Source organism: Tympanuchus pallidicinctus, unplaced genomic scaffold, assembly GCF_026119805.1.
Source record: "Tympanuchus pallidicinctus isolate F22 unplaced genomic scaffold, pur_lepc_1.0 scaffold12, whole genome shotgun sequence".
Taxonomy (NCBI): domain Eukaryota; kingdom Metazoa; phylum Chordata; class Aves; order Galliformes; family Phasianidae; genus Tympanuchus; species Tympanuchus pallidicinctus.
Genome location: NW_026294637.1, coordinates 429,242 through 451,010, shown reverse-complemented (window position 1 = coordinate 451,010; position 21,769 = coordinate 429,242). Strand labels below are relative to the sequence as shown.

General features: G+C 61.7%; 1 protein-coding gene across 3 annotated transcripts; it reads right to left on the bottom strand.

Annotated features, from left to right (window-relative positions):
• Window positions 1-59: 59 nt before the first annotated feature.
• Window positions 60-18,951, bottom strand: RASGRF1 (Ras protein specific guanine nucleotide releasing factor 1). 3 transcript variants are annotated; one of them, XM_052672218.1, is made up of 27 exons: window positions 18,504-18,951; window positions 12,623-12,729; window positions 12,134-12,281; window positions 11,302-11,394; window positions 10,746-10,999; window positions 10,099-10,178; window positions 9,700-9,893; window positions 9,505-9,614; window positions 9,221-9,339; window positions 8,946-9,106; window positions 8,758-8,821; window positions 8,511-8,647; window positions 8,115-8,197; window positions 7,637-7,846; window positions 7,175-7,545; window positions 6,898-7,053; window positions 6,623-6,793; window positions 6,287-6,393; window positions 5,801-5,913; window positions 5,533-5,593; window positions 4,200-4,303; window positions 4,033-4,117; window positions 3,716-3,913; window positions 3,003-3,082; window positions 2,358-2,475; window positions 2,161-2,229; window positions 60-881 (listed from the first exon to the last, which is right to left on the bottom strand). In XM_052672218.1, the coding sequence occupies exons 1-27, from the start codon at window positions 18,777-18,779 to the stop codon at window positions 789-791; spliced, it is 3,762 nt and encodes a 1,253-aa protein (XP_052528178.1). In that variant the 5' UTR covers window positions 18,780-18,951; the 3' UTR covers window positions 60-788. The 3 variants fall into 3 exon arrangements, with proteins under 3 accessions (XP_052528178.1, XP_052528176.1, XP_052528177.1); XM_052672216.1 differs by having other exon boundaries at window positions 7,637-7,885; window positions 18,504-18,950; XM_052672217.1 differs by having other exon boundaries at window positions 6,898-7,023; window positions 7,637-7,885; window positions 18,504-18,944.
• Window positions 18,952-21,769: the final 2,818 nt, after the last annotated feature.

Genomic DNA, 21,769 nt, shown 5'->3' with positions numbered 1-21,769 from the left:
CGCCCGTTGGGCCGCCGTTCGCCCTCGGCTCCGGCTGATAAAAACATCCCCAGGCCTCGTTCACCCTGAGATAGAATAGATTTATTAGCAAGAGGTAATCAGGAAACATATATTTTTACAAAAAAATGGAAATATTTTTCCAAACAAGCTGTAAGTTGAAATAGTTTAGGGCTTGAAATAGAATTCTCATACCACGAGGTATTGCTTACAGCAAAAGTTTTCTGTCTGTTAGAGTGGAGCATGCCTGCCACTTTAAAGTTAAACTGTGTTTATATACTGTACAATGTAAAAAATACATGGTAATATTCACAGAATAAGCACTACATTACTATATTCCTGCTAGAAGGTGGTTAGACAGGATTACAGTATATGTAATAAAAACACTCGGTCATCTTCGGCTAACTCTACGTCGTGGAGCGGGGCGGGCCGGCACGAGGGGCACGAGCTGGGAGCACGGCGGGGGCTGCGGGGGGCCGGGGGCTGCGGTGCTGCCCGGCGCTCAGCTGCAGCCCTGCAGCCACTGCGCAGCCCGCGGGGCTGGAGCCGCGCCCCCCCGCTGCCCTCGGCCCTCCGGAGAGGAACGAATGACGAAAAGAACATCGTGGAAACGAAACCGGGACCCCCGGCGAAGTGTGGATGCGCGAAACCTTAAGGGATGCGGGGAATCCTACGCGAGGCCGAAGGGGGGGGGGGGGGCGGGGCTGCTGCGGGAAGCGCACACGGAGGGGGGGGGCACTCCGGCATCCAACAGGAACACAGCTATGTACAGCGGGGGCAAAGCGCCCGGCTCAGGAAGGCAGCTTGGGCTCCATCCGCAGGGAAGCCCCATAGAGGGCCTCCTCGTCCATCACTCCAGACTGGTCCAGCAGGTACTGCGTCACCTGCAAAACGGGGGCAAGCGTCAGAGCCGTGTGGGGCAGCAGTGGTGCTGCAGTGGGGAAAGGAAAGGGCCGAGCAGCGCCTGCGCTGAAGAGCAGTGCTGCAACCCCGCAGCAGATTGCATGAACCTGTCCCACCCCACAGCTGCAAAGTCTTCAGCTGCTCTTCTACTTTCTGTCCCCCGTTTTAGCAGGCACAGTGCGCTCTCTGCTGAGAACACCGAAGCCCAGTGGTTAACCATACTGGGGGGTTGGAAATAGATGATTTCTAAGGTGCCCCCAGCCTAAGCCATTCTATGATCTTAAGGCACTGTAATCAGGGAACACAGGTTCCTGCTGTAAGAGTGCTGCCAGCGAGCACGGCACAGCTCTGCTGTTAGCAGAAAGCCTGCCACCGGTTCCTGCCACCGCATGGACCCCATGGCATCACGGGCACGTGGTGCTGTGCCAGGGATGCGGGCAGCTGGGTTCTGCTCCTTCTGCAGAGCGGCAGCCCTGCAGAACCCCACAGCCCACACTTGCACACTGCGGTCACGCCATGCGGTGGCAGATGAAGCACGAGGGCGGCCGGGGCTTTCCATCACTGCTTGGGTGTTGGGGACAACACGTGGCAGAGGCCACCAGTGCTGGGGGGGGGGAGGGGAACACAGGGCAGGCTGGCAGCCTGCAGTCCCAGTGGGCGCACAGGTGCTGCCCCACAACAGCTTCTCCCTGTGCCAGCAGAGCCCGGCTGCGTGCCTGGGGCACCCAGGCAGGATGCAGGAGGATGCCATGCTCTGCTCAGAGCTGTTGCACGGAGCCACTGCCACCTGCTGCTCACAGCCATGCAGGGCATGGCATGCACTTTCTTTCTCCTGCCTTTCCCTGCACTGCCCAGCCGAGGTCATGCTGCTGAGAGCCGAGCTCACCCGTGTTTGCAGAAAGAACCACAGCACACCAGCAGTCCTGCCCGCTAGGAAAGGTGACAGCAAAGGCACAGGGACACAGGGACAATGCCAACTCGCTGTGGCCAAGGCTCTGGTGCTGGGGAGCTGCATCCCTGTGCTCTGCCAGCAATGCAGCTCAGGGGACCTGCACTCTGCAGCATGGCACAGGCACACCAAATGGCACTGCAGCACTGCTGGCACCCTCCGTCCTCCCCATGCCACAGCCCCACAGCCAACGCTGTGCTCACCTAACATGTTGTGTTCCTTACAGAAGCCCCGCAGCTACACCAAAGGTGCTGCCAGAAACCCAGGCTTAGTTCTGCAATGGGGACAGCGGGAGCTCGTGGCTCTCATACCTTGGGCTGGTGCTCGATCTTGTAGGAAGTTTGCTGGAACTGGCGGATCTCTCTGATGATGTGGGAAATCTGTCCAGAGAGGAAACGAAACCATTGGTCACAGTGCAGCCATCACTGGTGATGCACCACCAGCACCACCAGAACCACCAGCACAACTCCCAGTGCAGCCCAGAGCAGCCCATGTGCCCAGCACTCACCATCCTCATTTTGGAGAAGTTCACCAGCCCATCCTCAGTGTAGTTGGGGGTGCCTTCCTCGATGAAGGCCAGGTCGGTCAGGTACATCCCCAGGTAGGGCACACACGGGGGGTCGCAGCTGCAGGAGCAAATCACAGACAAGTGAGAGAGAAATGTCCCCACCTGGAGCTCATGTGGGCCCTGCAGGGGAGGTGGAGGGCTGTGCCCTGCAGCTGCCAGGATCTTAGGGTTCTGCAAGGCACAGGAGCTCCAGGGCTCAACCCCAGCATCTCCTTGCCAGCTACAGAAAAATTAACCAGAATTGCATAGGAGGAGTGTAATGAGAGTGGATGAATTTGTCCCAGCACCTCAGGGCTCACTGAGGGCAGTGACTAATCAACCCCAGAGCTCAGGGGACGCAGGGAGGCAGGAAGCAAAGCACCGATGGGCGCAGTGCGGGTGGGCACACTGCAGGGCACTGAGGGGCAGAGCACCCAGGGGAGAGGAGGGAGAGGAGACCTGCTGCCCCTGGGCCACACACGGCGCTCTGTGCGGCACCACGCGAACGCCACACGATGAGCATCTGGGGAAACCGGGCATCAGAAGGGCATCCAGCCCTGCTCACCGCAGCGCAGCCCCCCGAGCAGGGGCACGGCCTTCACTCACTTTTTCAGCGCCTCCCTCAGGTTCTTGAACCTCCCCTCTGAGGACACCAACTTCTGCAGCTTGTCGATCAGAGCCTTCGTCTGCAAGAGACCCAAAGCGTACCGTGGGGTGGCACAGGCAGGAACCCCCTGCCACCCCCACCTGCCCTGCCCGTGGGACCCTTCCTCACAGCAGCACTGTGAGTGGTGCACGGCTGCTGGGAACACGTGGAGGAGCAGAGCGGGTGCTGAGCAGAGCCCCGGCAGCACAGCACAGCACGGCAGAGCACAGCTCAGCACGGCTCAGCACGGCACAGCTCGGCACGGCACGGCACAGCTCGGCACGGCACGGCACAGCACAGCCCACAGCTCCCCGCCTCCTCCTTTGCCAGCGCCTGTCTTAATTCACAGGTTTAGCTCTTTGCAGCAAAAATATGAGATATTTCAGACTCAGGAGGAGCCCACACAGCAGTTCTGGCTCCGGCAGCCCCCGGGCTCCGGCAGGCTCGATAGAAGCTATTTCTGAGCCCAGTAAATCAACACAGGAGTTATTTCTGCTCGGCCATAATTGGTCCGAGGAGCCCTCAGAAAGAAAGAAGTGCCCACACGCACAAGGGCGCGCAGCAGCAATCTCCGTTCTAGGAACGCCCCTCCAGCCGCGGAGCTCCCTCCTGCACGGACCGACCAAACCGCGGCGCCCCGCTGCAGCCCAGCGCCCGCCCTGCCCGTGCCCACCTGCTTGGAGACCTTCAGCCAGGTTTTCTTCAGGCGGAAGATCGCGCTGCGGTTGAGGGAGGAGGTGATCTCCAGCACGGCGTTGTAGTTGTGCAGGCAGCGGCAGATGTCGGCCACCGCCACCCACTTCTCGATGGCGCTGACGCGCGCGGTCAGCTCCTCGTTGCGCAGGATCTCGGACGCAATCAAGTTGCTGACCTTCGGGAGGCAGCAGCCCCGGCATCAGCAGCGCTTTGGGCAGCGGCTCAGCCCGCGCCCGCGTGCCGCACGCTCCGCTCTTTTTACCGCTCGCCATCCCGCCCCGCAGCCCCGCTCACATCGTTGAAGTGCTTCGTGTTCTTCATGATGTACGGCGTCCGCTCGTTCTTCTCCAGCTTCATCCAGCCCTGCCCGAAGAACTCCCTGCAAACGGCGGTGCCAGGTGACCGCTCGCTGCCGCGGCCGCGCCGTGCCCCACCAGCAGGACACCCCGCGCCCCACTCACTCGTAGGGGATCTTCTTGAAGACCAGGTGGTCGAGCAGCGTCAGCTGTTCTGCTATCTCCAGCGCCGAGTGATTCTCAAAGGGCTCCGCTTTGACTCCCTCAGCCTACGGTGAGGGCAACAACAAGGGCTGCTTAGGACCATCACGAGCAGTTCGGGTTGGAAGGAGCCCCCAAAGACCCTCTGGAACTGATGCCACGAGCAGGGACCCCACAGCTCCACCAGGTGCTCAGAGCCCATCCAGCCTGACCACGGGTGTCCCAGGGACGGGCACCGAGTTGGGACTTTCTGTACCTCAGGCTCATCCGAAGGGCAAAGCCATCTGTGCCACAAAGCCCACCCGTCACTGCTTCTCTCCCTGACCCTATACAGCACTGGGGGATTCCAGAGCATTAATCACATGCATACGTGTGTCCATGTGGACACGCACAGCCATCTGATCCCCACTGCTGACTTAATGGAGTGTCAGATCCCAGCACACCGGTTTGTGTAAGTGCCGCCTTTCTGCCCTACATCTGCTTAATGAACAAAGCAGCAGGGAGCTGCAGCAGGAGCAGAGCAGCTCTGTGAGGTGGGCACAGTGCAGAGCCCACTGCTGCCGGGATGGATCTCCCAGGGGATGTCAGAAAAGCAGCAGGAGCAGGATGCCCCCAGCCAATGGGCTGCTCCTGCCCCATGCCCGGAGCCCCTGTTGTCCCCAGGTGGAGAAACCCCACGAGGGGACCTCGCAGCCCCTGCACCCCAACGGGCACCACAAACCCTGCAGGGCACTGCCTTTCCCAGGTGTTGTCCTTAAAGCTCAGCTCCTCGGGGGAAGCAGCAGAGCGAAACCCCTGTGTTTGTTTGCATGCTCCACTTCCAGGGCAGTTTGCAGCTCCAGTGATTGCAGACAAAAGCCTTAAAACCTGAAGGGACTCAAAGCCTGCAGAAAGCAGCGTGCAGACCAGAGGGCAGCAGCACTGTTGTTTCAGGCGCACCAGGCCACGCTGGAGTGCTTCTGTTTTTTTCCAGGCTTTGTTTTCTCAGAGTGCAGAAAGCAGCAGCAGCACAGTGCTCACCCTGAGCTCTGTAAATGCACAGCACGTTCCCTGCGCTCTGCTTGGAGCGACGCTGGCACAGCATCTGGAGCCCACGGCCAGCAGCACTGGTGCAGCTCTGGGGGCTCTGGGAACCCACTGGGCATCCCTGCACCCTGAGGGCTGCCCACCTCTGTGCCCCTGCAGCACCGCCAGTGGTGCAGATGAATGGATCCTGATGGGGGCTGCTTTGGTGCTGCCGTTTCCAGCAGCGGGTCAGCAAGGCTGCCGTGCACACCAAGCAGCTGACAGAGCTCACCATCTGCACCACTTCCTCCAGCGTGGTCTGGTTGTCCCCCGGGTCCTCCTGTGTCAGAGTTCTGTGGCACAAAAGGATGCAGCACTTAGAATCGTGGGAAAGGACCCCAGAACCACCCCCCCCACCCCCCACCCGCAGGCTGGGTGCCCCCCATCAGCTCAGGCTGCCCAGGTTCCCATCCATGCCCTCAGGCCCACTTTTACCCTGGGAGCAGCCACAGGAGCCCAGAACTGCACCAGGAGAAGTGAACCCTCCACCAGCCCTTCACCTGATGATGTTTGCAGCTGCTTTCCTCTCCTGAGTCAGGAGCTCGGGGTCGTGAATCACCTCCTCCAGAAAGCTGATCACCCTGAACTTCAGCTCTTCGTTTGTTTCAAAGTCCTGCCAAATCAGGCACAGCTGCGATCGATTTCACTCACAGTGCACCGCAGCGCTACGAGGATGGGGGACACCGGGCAACACCACGGCCGCTGACCCTGATCTCAGCCTGCTGACTCCTCCCAAGAACCAAACCCCAGTGATGCTCTTCCCCACAGCCCCGTGCCGTGGTGCCCTGCTGCATCCACAGCACTTCCCATCTCCCTGCGTCCACTCATTTGCTTAAGGAAAGAAAAAAGATCCAAACTGTCTTCTTCAAACAGCTGAGCCCACTGCCAAACCTGTGCCAGCACTGAGGGACCCCACAGAGCACACCCAGCCCCCCTGAGCCACCCTGTGTCATGGGGACACCACTGCCCGGAGCCCCCCGCTGCACCTGCGAGTGCTTGGAGACCCAGTGCCGCAGCACATTGAGGACCCTGTTGGTGGCTGCTCTCCGGATGACGAACTCCTTGTCCCCGTTCCGCTGGTCGGTTGGGAAGCCTGAAAGCAGGAGCACTGCTCAGCACAGCCACAGTGCTGCCAGGAGTACTTTTAGGATTGCAAGAAGGAAAAGCCTTGTTTTTACAAGTGCCCCAATGCAGTCGAGCTGCATGTGCAAGGGGCTTGGCAACGTGCAACCTGCAGAGCCGCAGTACTGCTGGGGGCAGCAGCCAAACCCAGCGGGGACGGGCGCACGCAGACCCTGACCCTGCAGAACCCAGCCCCACACCTGCGCTGGCTAGCGACATGCGCCGGTACTTCTCCTTGGTGGGGGTCCCCTCGTTGGCGCCCGCCGTGGCGATGGCGAAGGCGGAGGCGGCAGACAGGGCGCTGCGGGTGGTGTCCAGCTCCCGGCAGGATGGCATCACCACACCGTTGTTGTAGGAGAACAGGGAGAAATCTGGAGGGGGAACGGCAGCGCTCAACCGCAGCTGCAGCCCAGCCGGCTCCCCCCATCCCCGCAGCAGCCCACAGCTCGCCACAGGCGCCGCGCTCACAGCTCACCTGAGGAGTTCTTGCACTTGATGGACATGGGAGTGGTGGGAGATTTTGTTGGTGAAGCTTCAGCCTCCGCCTCGTCGCTCTGGTTGGGGTCGGTGTCGGACTCCTCCCGGACGGACACGTCTGAGCCTGGTGAGCAGGCAGCGCTCACTGCCAGCACTGTGTGCGGTGCAGCCCCATTTTGGCACCCCGGAGCTGCAGCCCAGGCACCCGTATGATGGCAATGTGACCCCAGCAGGTCACAGCCGGGGCACCGCCTGCCCTTCCCGCGGGGACTCACACTGCTTGCTTGGCGGCATCTCCTCCTGCTTCTCCGCGGCCGCTTCCCCTTCATCAGGGATCTTGTTGGGGTAGCTGCTGGACACGTACAGCTTGTTGATGTCCAGGGTGGTCTTGCTGAAGGGGCCCATGGAAGAGTACATGCTTGCATAGCCGTTGGAGGAGCAGCTGAGCGCCGCCAGGTCCAGCGCCTTGCCCCCAGTGATGATGGGGATGTTGAGGGAGAGCTTCCTGCGCCGGCTGGGGGATGACGATTTGGTGATGGAGAGCGGCGGCGGCGAGGAGAACTTGCGGTTGGCGCGGGGGGACTTGGGGGGCTCGCCGTAGAGCAGCTTGGTGTTCTGGCTGCTGGCAAACAGCAGCTCCAGGGACCTGCAGGAGGAGACGGGAGCCGGCACTCACCCTGCAGCACAGCGTGGCACGGAGCGCCACCAGGTGGGAGACGGCGCACACAGAGCCTCACCGCGCAGGGATGGCGCTGATGGGTTTCTTGTAGATGGTGATGAGCTTGTCGAGAACGACCAGGGCGGTGGTGAAGACGCGGTACGAGTGCAGGAACGTGTTCAGAAAGTCGATGCTCAGGAAGCGCAGGTCTGTCAGCCGCTCCAGCAGCCGTTCCACGCTTGCATAGCGGATCTGGAGGACCTTGCAGGAATTCATCGTTTTACTGAACCTAATGTCAACATCATCACAATACAAGCTGGCATCAGACCTGCAGAGAAACAAGAGATCTGTGGCTCCAGCCTGAATGAGACCGAGAGCTGCAGGGCAGGAGCAGCTGCACTCAAGGCATGCAGGGACTGGGGATGGGGGATGGAGCCCTGCTCACGGGGTGCCTCGGGGCTGCTCCGGGGAAGGCTGGGCCCCAGATAAGTGGCAAAGCTGGGGCAGGGCAGAGCCCTGTGGCCATGAAGTACACAGCATTGCCCCACAGCACTCACTTGATCATCTGCGGCACGGTGACCTTGGAGTTCTCCTCGAAGGCATTCATCATGAGCCCATTGCAGCGGATGTTGTCCACGCACTGTGAGAAACAGTGGGGGATGTGGGAGGGGGGCAGTGGTGGCAGAAGCACCCCGCTCCCATTTTTTCTCTTTTGGAGAAGAATTTTTTCCTAAAATCCAACTTTGTGCAAAGCAAGCACAGAGCTCGTAAGGCGTTACCACATGCAGGGATCAGGGGAGAAGTCAACTCTAGGTGCGGCCCACAGGACACCCTGTATCCATGTGGTGCAGCTCTTGGCATCCCATAATTCACTTCCACTGTTTGAGCCACCAGACGCCAGCAACACCTTCTGGAGATGTTCTGCAGCCACGCAGCATGCATGCTGGCCATACCTGGCTGATGTCGCTGGTCCAGGCAGCCTTCTCCTGCCTGGAGGATGCCACGAGGATGACGGTGAAGGACGACGCGTCCTTCGGCTCCACCACAATCTTGAAGTCGAGATGGTCGATGTCCTGTCCTGAAGCTTTTGCTTTGGAGCAGAGCGAGCGCGCACAGTGACATTGGATGGGGAGATGCACAGCCAAAGCCCCCCATCCCAAGGAAGGGCACAGGAACTGCAGGGCAGCGGGGGGTACCTACCGTCCTCGTCAGTGCTCTCCTGCTCCTCGATCAGCGTGCAGTCGATGAGGGAGATGACGCCATTCTGCAGAGTGGGAACTGGGGTCAGCGGCAGGATGGTAAATCCAGCCACAGCGGGGTGGGGAGCCGCTGCCCCGGCCCCTGCTGCTCTGACAATGGCAATGCCGTGCCCTGTCCCCACTGCCCACCTTGGTGAGGTGCAGCTTGCCGCCAGAGCCACGTGTGCAGATGATCAGGTGCTTGGAGAAGAGGAAGCACTGCCGCTCACCCTCCTTGCGCAGTGACAGAGAGCCCAGCCGCCCGCGTGTGATCTTCCCCTTCTCTGACATCGGCACTTGGATGAGGGACCCTGCAGGGAGAGCCCCCATCCCTGGCTCTGGCTGGCTCCGTGGGGTGGCAGGGACAGCAGGTGCCGTGGGGTGCTGCACTGACCGAGGAGGGCAAGGCAGCAGGAGCACGGTACCTTGTCGTACAAAGGTCTGGCTGGTGTCCAGCAGAATCTCACAGCCCTCGATGATCATCCGCTCTATTGCCAGATTTTTTCGGATGTTCTCGGTCTCGCTCACTTCATCGTGCATTATCCTGAAGGAGGGAGGTGAGCTGCAGTGACACGCACCCAAGCTGCTCCGCAGCTCCCTCGAAACAGGCTGGGTGGCTGCGCTGGGTAAACTCACAAATGAAGGGACATTCCCAGAACCACCACCTCCATCCATACCGCACAGCCCTGCGTCACCCCACGGCTCTGACCTGGAGAGCTCCTCCAGCTTGGACTTGGCGTAATCCAGGCTGTTCCTCTCCACATGCTCGTGCGGGGTGTGTGCCAGCAGCTCGTGCAGTGTCAGGATGTACCGGGGGATCTGCAAACAGAGCAGAGAGGGGCTCAGCAGCACAGCACAGGGCTGGGGCTGGGCTGGGGCACGGGGGGCTATCAGCCACGGTCACCTGGAACATGGGGTAGGTGAGGAAGGTCTCCAGCGTGCGCTCCTCGCAGTCGGGCTTGGCCTCGTAGTGCTTCAGCAGCTTGTCGAAGTCGCGGTTCTGCTTGCAGTGCGCCAGGATCTGCAGGCTGTACTGGTGGTTCCGCACAAACTCCTGGTAGATGTTCAGCATGGGCAGCAGGATGTCAAAGAGGTCAGCTGCAGACAGAGGCAGCAATTGGCTTTCTCCATTTATTCTTTTTTTTTTTGCTCAGGCCCACGCCTGACGTTAACGAGGCTCAGGGGCCGGCAGCGACGTGCAGCGCTGCGCTTCACCGCTGCCAACAATTAGCACAAAGTCTGCCGAGCCTCGTTAGGACAGCAGCGAGAAGCGGGGAGCAGAGCAGGGCCGAGGGGCACTCACCCAGCACGAGTGTCGGCCAGCTGGATATCCTCGCTTTCAGGCCTTGGTAAAAGATTTGGTGCAAAAACATGATCGTTTCGCTGCAAAGAAACCCACAGGCATAGGGCAGATGAACAAGAAGAGATAATAATTGGACCAAGTCATCCCCCAGCTGTGTGTGGGGCAGCCTGGTGATGAGTCCTGCCAGGGGGGCTGCAGGGAGGTCCCAGGGCAGTAAGTGGGCGCTCGGCAGCACCCTGAGCCTGGGGGACCCCACCATCTCAACCCCACAACGCTGCATCGCCTCCTCTGTGCCCAGCGTCTCCTCCAAGCACAGCACCAGGCACCTCTTTGCAAAGCCCGCTCCCTCTGGCTGCAGGCTGGGAGCTAACCAGGATTCCCCTTTGCTTACTCCTGCTCCCTATGAAATGGATGCCCGCTGCTGGTGGCTGCCCCTTGTCTCCAAGTGCTGCCAGTGGAGCGATGCGTGTTTAATTCCCAACAGCCAAAAAACCATCCCTGCATCCTCCAGGCCTGGCAGTAACGCTCCCCTCCCTGCACCAACACCATGAATTCGGTTGGATTGCTCAGAACAGGGTCACGGAACGTTCCCAGGTGGAGAGGACCCAAAAGGAATCCAACCCAGACGCTCCCAAGCCAGAGCCCACCTGTTGAGGAAGATGCTGCTGACATCATCGTGCGTGATGGGCGGCTTCTTGGAGCTGGCAGCCATGCGCAGCGGCCGCAGGAAGTTGTTGACCAGGATGTGCAGCTGCTGCACGTATTCAGCCTCGGCCTCCAGCATGCTGAACACCACCTGGTTCCTCTTGCGCATGCTGTCGGCATGCGGGGACCTGATGTAGTCCTGGATGATGGTCTTCCACTTCCTGCGGCACAGCCAGCCACGCAGGAAGCTCTGCACCTGGGGGAGCAGTGCTTATTAGTGCAGGCTGGCTCATTAGCACAGGCTGACCAACCTAACCTAACTGGGCAGGCTGCAGCCCATGGTGCCGGCAGCAGCCAGCAGTGCTTCTGTGCAGGTGAATGTGACCCCCCCGAGAAGGCTGCTCCCTCCCGGCCACGTGGATGTGAGGCAGCACTGCCTGGCAGCAGCTCCGTGTGGGTGCTCAGCCCAACGCAGCTGTGGCTGCCCAGCTCAAAGCCCAGCTCCCCTCTAACATCCCCACATCGGCCCGGCAGCTCCACGCCCCGGCTGTGCCGAACCTTCTTGATTTTCTTGATGTCACTGTCATCGTCACTGGGCGCGCTGCTCTGCACCGACTGGATGCGTTCGTGGTCCTTCAGCAGGGAAGCGATCTGCAGCACAGGGACGGCAGCACACCTGCAGTGTCCTCACAGCAGGACCCGGCAGTGCTGCGCTATGGACACGGCGCAGTGGATGCTGCCCTCGGCGGGGTGGCAGCGGGATGCAGCCGTGCCCCCACCCTGCCCGAGCCACAGCCAGCACCCAGCACAGCGTGCTGCACTCCTTGCCATGCTTCTCGCCCCGCTATGCACTGCTTCACCCCCACCCACAGCCCTGCAACCATTGACAAAGCTATGGGAAAAGGTCTGGAAAAAATGCCACCCAGAAAAAAACGTCAGGAAAACCGAATTCTGACTTTATAGACAGATAGGAGAAAGAAGAAAACTTTCAAAGAATACTGGAAAGAAAAGAAAAAGTAATAACCTAATTTTGGGGATAAAGAGGAAGAAAGGAAGGTTTGGGTTTCAGGTAGACGCCAAGTGAGATTATTCCAGATTCCATATCAACTGATGGACCCTATCTACTAATGGCTGGCAGTGCTGTGCCCTAAGATGTACCCTATTTGCCCCACCTGTCCCCATCCCTGCACAGCCCCGACGCAGCCCACACGCAGTGCCCTGCTGCGGCACACAGGGCAAATCCCAGCAGGCAGAATGCAATGGCAGGGAGCCCCCATCCCTCCCCAGGATCCATTTCTCCACCCAGCGCTGCCCCCACCCCAGCAGCCACGTGTGACCCAACCCCCCGTGTGCCCGCAGTGCCCGCTGCAGCGCCCGGTCCGCCCCGCACCTCCGCCTTCAGGCGCTCGATCTCGATTTCCCCATCCTCAATCTGTTGTCGGAGTTGCTTGGCAACAGTTTTCTCCGTTTCCACGATCTGAAGTAAATGGAGGTACTTCTGCATCAGCGCCTCGTGCTCCGTGGCCAGGGTCCTGTAGCTGTGAGCAGACACGGCTCTCAGTATGGCCCCGGGAGCCCCGGGCACGCCGCACCCCCCAGACACACAGCGCAGCAGGACCCACAGAGGGGATACAGAGAGCTGCATGCATCTGAGCCACCCGCATGCACCCCATGTTGCCATCCTCTCCTTGCCATCAGTCCTCCCACCAGCGGATGCTGCACCAATACGGCCCAGCACAGCAATGCCCACTCCGACAATCCCATTTCCAACCATTTTTGTTATTCCCAATGGAAGCCCTGCAGCCCGCTGGCCCAACGCATGGCAGGGGTGGGGTGCAGAAGCAGTGACACACGGATGGCACAGGGCAGCCCTTGGTACCTGGCGTGGGCAATGGCTGCCACCCACTCGTCACAGTCCTTGGCATCCTCTGTGCGCAGCTCCAGCGTCTTCTGGTTCTCATGGTTGAAGTTCACGGTGAAGTAATGCTGTGGGGGGAGCAGGACAGGGTCAGGAGGGTCCCTGTGGTCAGCAGCACGTTGCTCTGCTCACAGCTGCAGCACTGCTCCAGGAGCACAGCCATGGAGCTGCCGGGGGGACACTGCTATGAAACACAGAGCAAGTACCAACGTCCTCTGGGCACTGCCAGATCCCAAATGCACATGAACACAGCACAGCCCAGGGCTGCAGGCCAGGAGGGGGCCTTCCCCTGCGCAGGGGATGCAGTGCTGCATCCCTTCCATGTCCCATCACATCCCTGCTGTCAGGACCCCGCACAGAGCCGTTCCCCACGCGCAGCAGCGCCGGCCCTGGGCACCCTGGTGGCCGCAGCAGGGCAGGACGGGCGCAGCAGCTATTTTCAGCTTCCCTTGACATTTACAGTATTGGTGTTAATTGTGCGGCGGCGGCAGCCCGCGCGGCCCCAACCTGCGCTGTTGCTGTGCTTTCCTGCTGTCTCCTAGGAGACAGGTAACGCGCAGCACTGCCGCCAGCTGCCGGGCCAGGCAGAAACCTGCTGGAAAAAGCTCCTTCTGATGCTGTCTGCTGCTCTGCTGCGGAGTTCAACGAGGGCAAGCAGGTACCATGGCTGCTGGGAGAAGCCGCAAGGATGGGGGTGAGGGGCAAGGAGCGCAGCACCCGGTGTGCCTGCAGCGCCCACAAGGGGCTGCATTCACCAGGTAACAGCCAGAAACAGCCCCGGCCTCGCTCAACCTGACGGCTCCTGCAGGGACCTCCACTGTGCTGCATCCTCCCAGCACAGCCCCAGAGCTGACTGGTTCAGCCTCGCACACTGGCATGGACCTCGGTGCCACATCCTCGTGCCCCGCAACTGCTGGGGGAGCCCTCCCTCTCTCCCTCTGAGCCACGTCACCCCTCCACCTCCTCTCTCCCAGCCCAAAGGCTTCTAGGGGCAGCAGGACGCCCCTGACAGACACCCATCCAGGTTCCGGAGCTGCATGGGTGGCCGTGCCTCACCGCAGTGCTGCCGTGCCCTGCATTGGCCCCGGAGCCGTGCACACCGTGTGCTGTCACTGCCATCATTCCCATCCAACGCCCAGGAAGCGCAACGTGCTCCGAAGGAGGAAGTTATTTTATATTTGAATAATACAACTCCCACCGCCTGTTATCTCCTCCTGAATTACGAGCCTCCGCCGTTATCTCAGCCACACATCGCTCCGACAGCGTGGGAACGGCTCAGCAGCGCTCACTGTGCTGGGGGCACAGAGGTGGCACCGGAGCCAGCAGCGCCAGCAGCCCGAGAGCAGGCAGAATACCCCCATCCTGCAGCAGGCACAGCTCCTGCAGCTCACGCTTCTCCTTCTCGCTGCCTTTTCTGCTCATTGGAAGCTCTCATTAGCACACGTCCGTGGAGGCACTCGCAAACCACCTTTCATCAAACCTCCCCATGCTCTGCTTTCTGAGAAACAAGACCTCGGGTCCCTCATTACAGGCATTTTGCAGCACTTCCTGCAGTGCCCCCCGCAGGCTCTGGGCACTGAGCATCCCCCCTGCTTTATCCCCAGGGTGCAGCCGATGGCGGCTCTGCCTGCAGGAACGGCGCGGGAGCATTTCAGGTCACGGTGAGCAGTGCTGAAAGCAGCAGCAGGCGATGCTCTGAGTCCTTCCTCCATGGCCAGAGCTGCCTGAGCTTCACAGGGAGATGCTGCAAGTGTTTTTCAGCACCGGCAGAGAGTGTATTCTGCTTTTGCCCCGGCCTCCAAAACCCCCAGCTCAATCACACTGAAGTCATTTAGTCTGAGGCAGACACCAGCGCGAAAAATCCCAGCTCCAGAAGTCCAATAAACTCCAGCACCTGGATGCTGCGTGTGGCCACCGGGTGCTGAGCTGGGCAACGGGCAGGAGCACATCTCCACAGCACAGCCACTCCTGCAGGAACCTGCATGCTGCTCCCAGTGCCCATCACCCACAGCCCAGAGCAGCTCAGCCCTGGTGCACTGCTGCATCCCCAATCCTGCATGGCCGCAGCAGCACAGCTGGCACAGCGCAGGAGGTGCAGCGTGCAGGGAGCTGGCCTGGCACCTGCTGCAGCCCTGGTCCCCACACCCCACCCCAGAACCTCGGTTCCCTGTTGCTCCAGCAGAACAGCCCAGCAGCAGCCCGGCTATTTTTATCGAGACAAGAGCGCAACAGCAGAATGCTGCTTGGGAGCTATTTCTGCTTCCAGAACCTCAACAAATGACTTTGAATTAATGAAGGAGACTACCCAAGTGATTAACGTGCAGGGATGGCTCCGCACAAATGTCCTCCCTCGTGTCTGATGTCCCCATGCTGGTGCTGCTGGCGCAGCCGCGCTGCCCTCTGCCAAGCACACAGAATGGAGGCAAAGCAGCACCTGCTGGGAGTTGTGCCGGGCATCTCTGAGCACCCCAGGACTCGTGTCCTGCTGTCCCAGGGTGCTGAGATGTGCAGGACCCCCAGCAAGGCAGCTGGGAGCCATGCACAGGGTTCTCCCACGCTTGCCTCACACCCACCCCAGCTCCCCATGGGGCTCAGCAGGACCCACTGACACTCAAGAGCCACACCTGTGTCCTATTCCCACAGCCTTATCCTGCTCCCATGCCCACGGTGGGGGACACCTGAGCTCCTCCATCCTGCACATCCCCAGCCAAAGCCACCAGACAGCTGCAATGAACGTGTGTGCCACCACAAAGGGAGCTCCGTGCAGAGTGCAGTGGTGCCCCCTCACAGTGCTGCAGGGGGACAGGCAGGGTGCTGCTGCCATCCCCCCTGCACAGCACCGGGTGCTCCAGGGACACCGAACCACAAGATGGGACCGAACATCTCCAGCACTCACAGTAAGGAAGGGAACAGCAGAATCAGGCCTGACACAAGCAGAAGCACGGCTGCTTGGGACAGTAGAGCCCATCTGACACCGCAGACCTCATCACCTGCTGGGACAAGACGCAGCACCACGCTTTGTGCCCACGCTCGGCACCATCAGCCAGGTCCCAGCAGGCACAAGGCACTTCCACCTGGAGCACAGCTGGGCTCCGGGCTGAGAACATTGCAGCAGGAGCAGCCTGCAGCCCCTGCCCCACACAGAACAGCTCTGCTGGGCTCCCCACAGCACCACCCCACCCGTGCCTGGGGATGCTGCACAGGGACACACATGTATACAGCTCACAGGCCAAGGTCTGCCCAAATATTCCAAAACTTGATGTCAGCAGGGCTCCATTCCCAACGCCCCTGGTGCAACTCTGCGTTGCTGTCACACAGCTCACTGCAGACACCTGGGCAAAGCACGGGGCTGGGAGCAGCACCGTAACCAGCGGCATCCCCACCTCGGCCGTGTGCCAAAGGGAGCTGCCAGCCAAGGTGCAGGCAAACGTTTATGAGGTGCAGAAAGCACTGCGGTGCCCCCTCAGCTCCTCTACATGACTGCTGGGGCAAAATGCGGGCTGTGACTTCAGCTCCTTTGTTCGTACAACCTCTGTAGAAGACTCTGTTGTCCCCGGATGTCCTTATTTGGATTTCCATGACAAATGTGGGGGAAGGGTTTTTTGTCCCCTGACATCACCCTGTCCTTTACCGTGTGAACAGAGAGCCCACAGCCAGCGAGCAGCACGCACCCCGAGCCCCCCGCATTGGGGACGCGGCGCCCGAATCCTCTGATCTGCACCTCCATTTGCCAAATAACTTCACTCCTTCCCTCTCCCATGCGCTGCATGCTAAGCACGCTGCTTTCCAGAAAAAAAAACAACCTGCAGCAAAGCAAAATAGGCGAACATGAAAACAGAGAGCGTTGGGAAGGCACAGCCTTTAACATTTCTCCTTTGTGGAGAATTTGAAACCTTTTGGGTTTTGCTTTGGTTCGGAAGGAATCCAAACCCAAAGGCGCTGTCTGGAAGGAGCCCCGTGCTCATGGCTGAAGCCCGGATGGGTGAATCCCCTTCAACAGCAATTAATGGTGATCAGGAGCAATGCTAGAAATTTCCTCCACACCTTTGAAAGAGCCGCTGCCGCCGGGCGCAGCTCTGCACCGGCATGGGAGGAAGCAGCCCCTCTGTTCTGCAGAGCTGTCACCCCCCAGCCATCCTGCACTGAGCGGGCTGCAGAGCTGCACCATCAGCATTCCGCTGCTCATCCCATCTGCTGGGAGATTAATCAGTTTGCGGAGCTGTGGGCAACCCAGTGCCCGGGTGCTTCCATCTGCATTTGTCCCAATAATGAGACGCGGTGCAGAGCCAGGCGCTGGCCCCGGTGAATCATTGCAGAGCAGCAGCCCTGCAGGCAGATCATGGGGCAGGAATTGCTGTGCCCCACGGGCAGATCGACACAAACAGATCCTCAGAGTGCACTGTGAAACCAGAAGGGATGGTGACAGCCTGCCCTCAGTGCTCCCCAAACAGAAAATTCCTCCTGGACAAATAAGAGGACTCAAAACCTGGCTAATGAGCCAGGATCAAGCTATGGAGCTGCCCTGGGGCACAGCAACAAACCAGGGGGCGGTGACCCCCAGCCGACACACAGCCTTTGCTGCTGCTGCTGCAGGCAGAGCGGGAGCACGCAGGAGCCACTCAAAGGCGACAGAGCTGCGAGGGCACCGCTGCCGCACAACAACAACAGCAGCGTTCAGCCAGAGCGGAGCGGCTGCAGCAATCGCTGCCAGAGCTGTGCCACGGCTCCGAGCTGCTGCGGCCCCAGTGCTGCCGGGCGTTGGGTCGCTGAGCGTCGGGGATCAGCGGCTCGCCGCCTCTCTGCAGGCCGCCCTAGGAGCCCCGCTCCCCGTGTGACTGCTCGGCCACATTATGCAAGAGCTGCAGAGCCGGAGCACGAGGCGCGGGGCCTCCTGCGAGCAGGCAGCCGGGGCTGTGCAAGCACTGCTTCCCGCAGCCCCATGCGGGCACCGGGCTCAGCGCGTGCCCACACGCAACGCACCGCGGCCGCGGGGCGAACCAGCACCGGCCCTCCAAAATCTGGACGGGGTATCCGACACAGCGGGAGCAACGGATGGGGATTCGCGACCCCAGGCAGGAGCTGCCCGGGGCACAACACGGCCCAGCGCCGAGAAAACCCGCAGGCAACAGCCGCGGGCGGTCGGAGCTCTGCAGCTCACGGCACAGCGCCGTGCCGGTGGGAACTGCTTGCGGTGCCCCACGGAGCCGCCGGGACCCACCGCACCCGCAGGCATCGACAACTGTGCTGCGGGCGCAGCGCTGCTCTGCGTGCCCTGGGGGGGCACCGCGTTTCCAGGCGGGCGTGCGGCAGGGGGCGAAGAGCGGCACCCAACCCCAGAGCTGCACGCAGCGCTCAGAGCGCGGCTTTCCTCACCGACCCGTTCCCGGCGGTGCCCCTGGGAGCCTCGTGCCGCCCTCGGCTCCGTGCCGAAACCCTGAGGCCGATCGGCGCGGACGGAGCACCCCGATGGAGCCGGGGCAGCCGCGGCCGCTCCGCTCTCCCCGTCCCCCACAGGGCGGCAGCCGCACAGCGCCCGGCGGGGCCGCGCCGCGGACACGCGTGGGCTCCGCTGCGCAAAGCACGAATCGCGACCGCCGGGCGGCGCCCTGCGGCGATTAGCGGGGGTAATTAGCGGGGCTAATTGCGGGACCCGTCAACCCCCACCCCCGCGATCCGCCCCAGGGACCGGCGGCGGCGCCCCGGGAGCACCACCCCGCCGCACCCCGCGTCCCCCGGGCGCGATCACGCGTGGGCAGAGGCCGGGCGGCTCCGCGGGGGGAGCGCGGCACCGGGAGCGGGCGGTGCGGGGGCAGCGGGCGGTCGGGCGGCCCCGGGCACCCACCTGCTTCTCCAGGGAGTCCTTGGCCGAGAGGGAGGGCTTGGGGGAGGGCGCCCGGTCGCAGACGCAGCCCTCCAGCAGGTAGAGCCCCGAGGGCCGGGAGCTGGAGTCGGTCTCGAAGTAGAAGAGCATGTTCTGCAGCAGCGCGAACCACTTGGTGTGCCATTTTGTGTTGTCGGAGCTCCGCTTGCTCAGATAGCCCTTCCTGGCGCCGTCCTTCTTCGCCAGCAGCCCCAGGTAGGTGACGTGCCCGTCATTGAGCCGCATCCCCTTCTGCATCTTGGTGGGCTCCGCGGCTCCTCACATGGTCCCCGGCGGGCAGGCGGCGGGCGGGTACCTGGCGAGCAGCCGCAGCCCCCGCGCCCGCATCAGCGGCGCCCGCTGCCCCCGGAGAGCCGCCGGCTCCTCATCTCCTCGCGCCGCCGCCCGGCCCCGCGCTGCGCTCCGCTCCGCTCCTCCCGCGGCGGCGGCAGTGCCGGGGGAGCGCCGCGTCCCGGAGCCGCGTCTCCCGCAGGCGGCGGAGTCATGTGACGGTGCCAACGCCGCCACCGCCGCGGACGGCGGCACCGGGACGCCCCGCGCCGGGGACGGATGGGCGGATGGCTCTGCCCCAACGACGGCTGCGGGGGCGGCCGCGCCGCGCCGCCTGGGGTCGGCCCCCCCCTCCTCTCCTTTCCCCTCCCCGAGGCGCCGCTCCCCGGGGCCGCCCCCGCGGGTAACGGCGCTGCCGACCTCGGAGCGGCTGTCGACGGATGCCCCGCGCGCCGCCGGACGGACCCCGGCCCGAGGGGAGCTGTGGGCAAAGGAACCCCGAGGCGAGAGGGAGCCCGGAGCCATCGGGAATCGCGGCCGGTGGGGGCCCTGAGCCCACCATAAGCCCCGGCTTGTCAGGATCCTGCTAAGGGAGACCCCCAATAAGTGGGACTCTCAGTAAGTGGGACTCCCGGGCTGGCTGTGACCCTCGGGCCGGCCCCGAACCTCAGAGCTTCGTGGCTGTGCTCAGCCCCACAGAGCAGCCCAGCCCTTGAGCATCCTGGGGAAGCAGCCCCACACCCAGTGCTGGCTGTGGTCCGCCCCACGTGGTGTGTCTCACACACAGCCCCACACCTCCTGACCCCACAGGGCAGATGGAGGTAATCCCACTCCTATCCACTGCAGTCCCTGAAGTCGGGGTGGTCCCACGGCACAACGAGAGAGCAGCACCTGCAGCACCTCATCACAGCCCCCCAGCTGCACAGCCAGTGCTGGAGGTCACAGGGGGGAGAAGACCGCAATGTCTCTGTTCACCTCCGTGCATCTCGCAACTTTAATCTTTACACTGCATTCAGGCCCGGAGCGCTGCACAGAGCAGAGCAAAACAAGCACTGCTGGGAGCCGAGACTGGGCAGGGTTGGGGGCAGGTGCTGCCCATCTCCTGGGGGCTGCCAGGAGCTCCAGGTGGGCCAGAGGCCGCGGTGATGTGCACACACAGCAGCTGGGGTGACGATGGAGCTGCCTGCTCACACTGCCACAGAAAGCGGCCCCTGCCCGGCTGTGACCGAGCCCTGCAGACACGGAGGGCATCAGGAGAACCGCGCTGATTAGCTTTGTTTCCGCTGAACACGGTTGGCAGATCTCCAAGGAATTCAGTGAGGTCACAAGCTGCCATGGTAACAAGAGGGAACGGGCTGGAATTGGGAAAGGTGCTGACGTCTCCAGGCGCTGGAGCTGCTGAGCAGGGCGCAGCCTTCTGTCCCCATGGCCAAAGTGTGCCAGCATTGCTTGTTGGCGGTAGCAGCCAGCAAGCTCCAGGACATGCCCTGCACATCCACCTCCTGCAGTGCCAGGGCTGTCCCCTGCTCCTGTCCCACCCCCTGCCCTCTGCTGAGCTACAGATGGGTCAAAGCGCATGGCTGCTCCTGCTCCCCATGACCAGCATGTGCCCATCGCAGGGCACCAGCCCCGGCAGCACGGCGGCGTGGGGATGGGCAGGAGGGGCTGCTCATGGAATGGTGAGGTCACATCCTCCCTGAAAGCTGGCAAGGTCTTGGATCAAATGATAGCTTGGAAGCCAGCACTGCCAGTAATGCCAGCACTGTGCAAAAGCGCTGGGAAGGATGAGCACGCCCTGTTCAAACGCATGAAATGTGTTCTGGGGAAGCAGAGGTGACATTTGCATCACTGCTCCCACGAGCTGCACCGCACAGCATTGCAGCCCAGCCCGGCCGCTGGGGCTGCGGGGACAGCAGTTTGTCCAGAGCTGGGATTTCTCATTATTTTCAAAGATCCTAATTGCGGTGGGGATCTTAATTGCAATTCTCTCTCTGTGTTGGTATCTGGGCAGGTGCTGCGCCTGTTGCTGACTCCAATGAAATGTACAGCCTGCAGTTTCCGTGCCAAAATCATCAGCTGTGCAAAATGAACCTCCTGTCGGTCCCAGCCCTTGCTTCCACCTTTGTCACCAGCCGTGTTCGTGCTGGCTCTGCTGAGGGCAGGCACTGTCACACAACAGCACCCTTCCTCATGGTGTGAGGGGTGCAGGACGGTGTCTCCCAGCCCTGTCACACAGCGGCTGTAGCACACCACAGCTCCTGAAAATAAACAACAGGATGAGTGCGGATTTGCTGAGTGATTTACATGGGAAAAGCATCATCTCCTCCATGACAGAATCCCTCGGTGGCAAAAGCAAACGCCTCTGGAAGCCGAGCAGGCGCTCCTCTGTTCCAAAGGGCCGCTGAGCGCTGGCAGCAGGCGCTGCAGGAGAGGTTCCCCACACACTCAGCCACCTCCCACCTCTTTGCAAGGCACCTCATAACATTATGTAAAAATGCAAATAGCGTCCATGCAAAACTGCAGAGCCACGAGTGCCCTGTGAGAGCCCGGTGAGGAGCAGCCCCGCTGTCCCACGTAGGGGCTGTTTGTTTTGCCAGCACTGACACAGCAGTGAGTGCTCCACGGCCCTGAGGGGCCCTTCGTGCCCTCCCTGCACCACGCCGTGCTAATGAGCAAGGTGCCAGGAGGCAGCCTGGGCCAACACGGCTCATCTCACTCTGTGTTTGGGAGCACAAGATGGATCTGAGGCACCAGCAGGAGGTGCCCGTGGCTCCGTGGCTGAAGGCGCAGGGAGAACCGCGCCATCGCTGCCCCCCAGGGCACCAGAGGGGCACAAGTGGGTGCAGCACCTGAGCGCCACGGGAGCTCCCCAGCCCCGGGATGCACCGTGCACGTGCTGAGCTCCCTGCAGCACTGAGAGCCTGCACACCCTGCAGAGCCATCCCCATGCCCAGGGC

Excerpts from the sequence above, each read along its gene's own strand:
- RASGRF1 (XM_052672216.1), bottom strand. The coding sequence starts at position 18,779 with ATGCAGAAGGGGATGCGGCTCAATGACGGGCACGTCACCTACCTGGGG. Across the intron at positions 10,179-10,745 it reads AGCAGCATCTTCCTCAACAG|CGAAACGATCATGTTTTTGC; the intron begins GTGGGCTCTGGC and ends GTTTCTTTGCAG. Across the intron at positions 8,822-8,945 it reads GCAAGCTGCACCTCACCAAG|AATGGCGTCATCTCCCTCAT; the intron begins GTGGGCAGTGGG and ends CCCACTCTGCAG.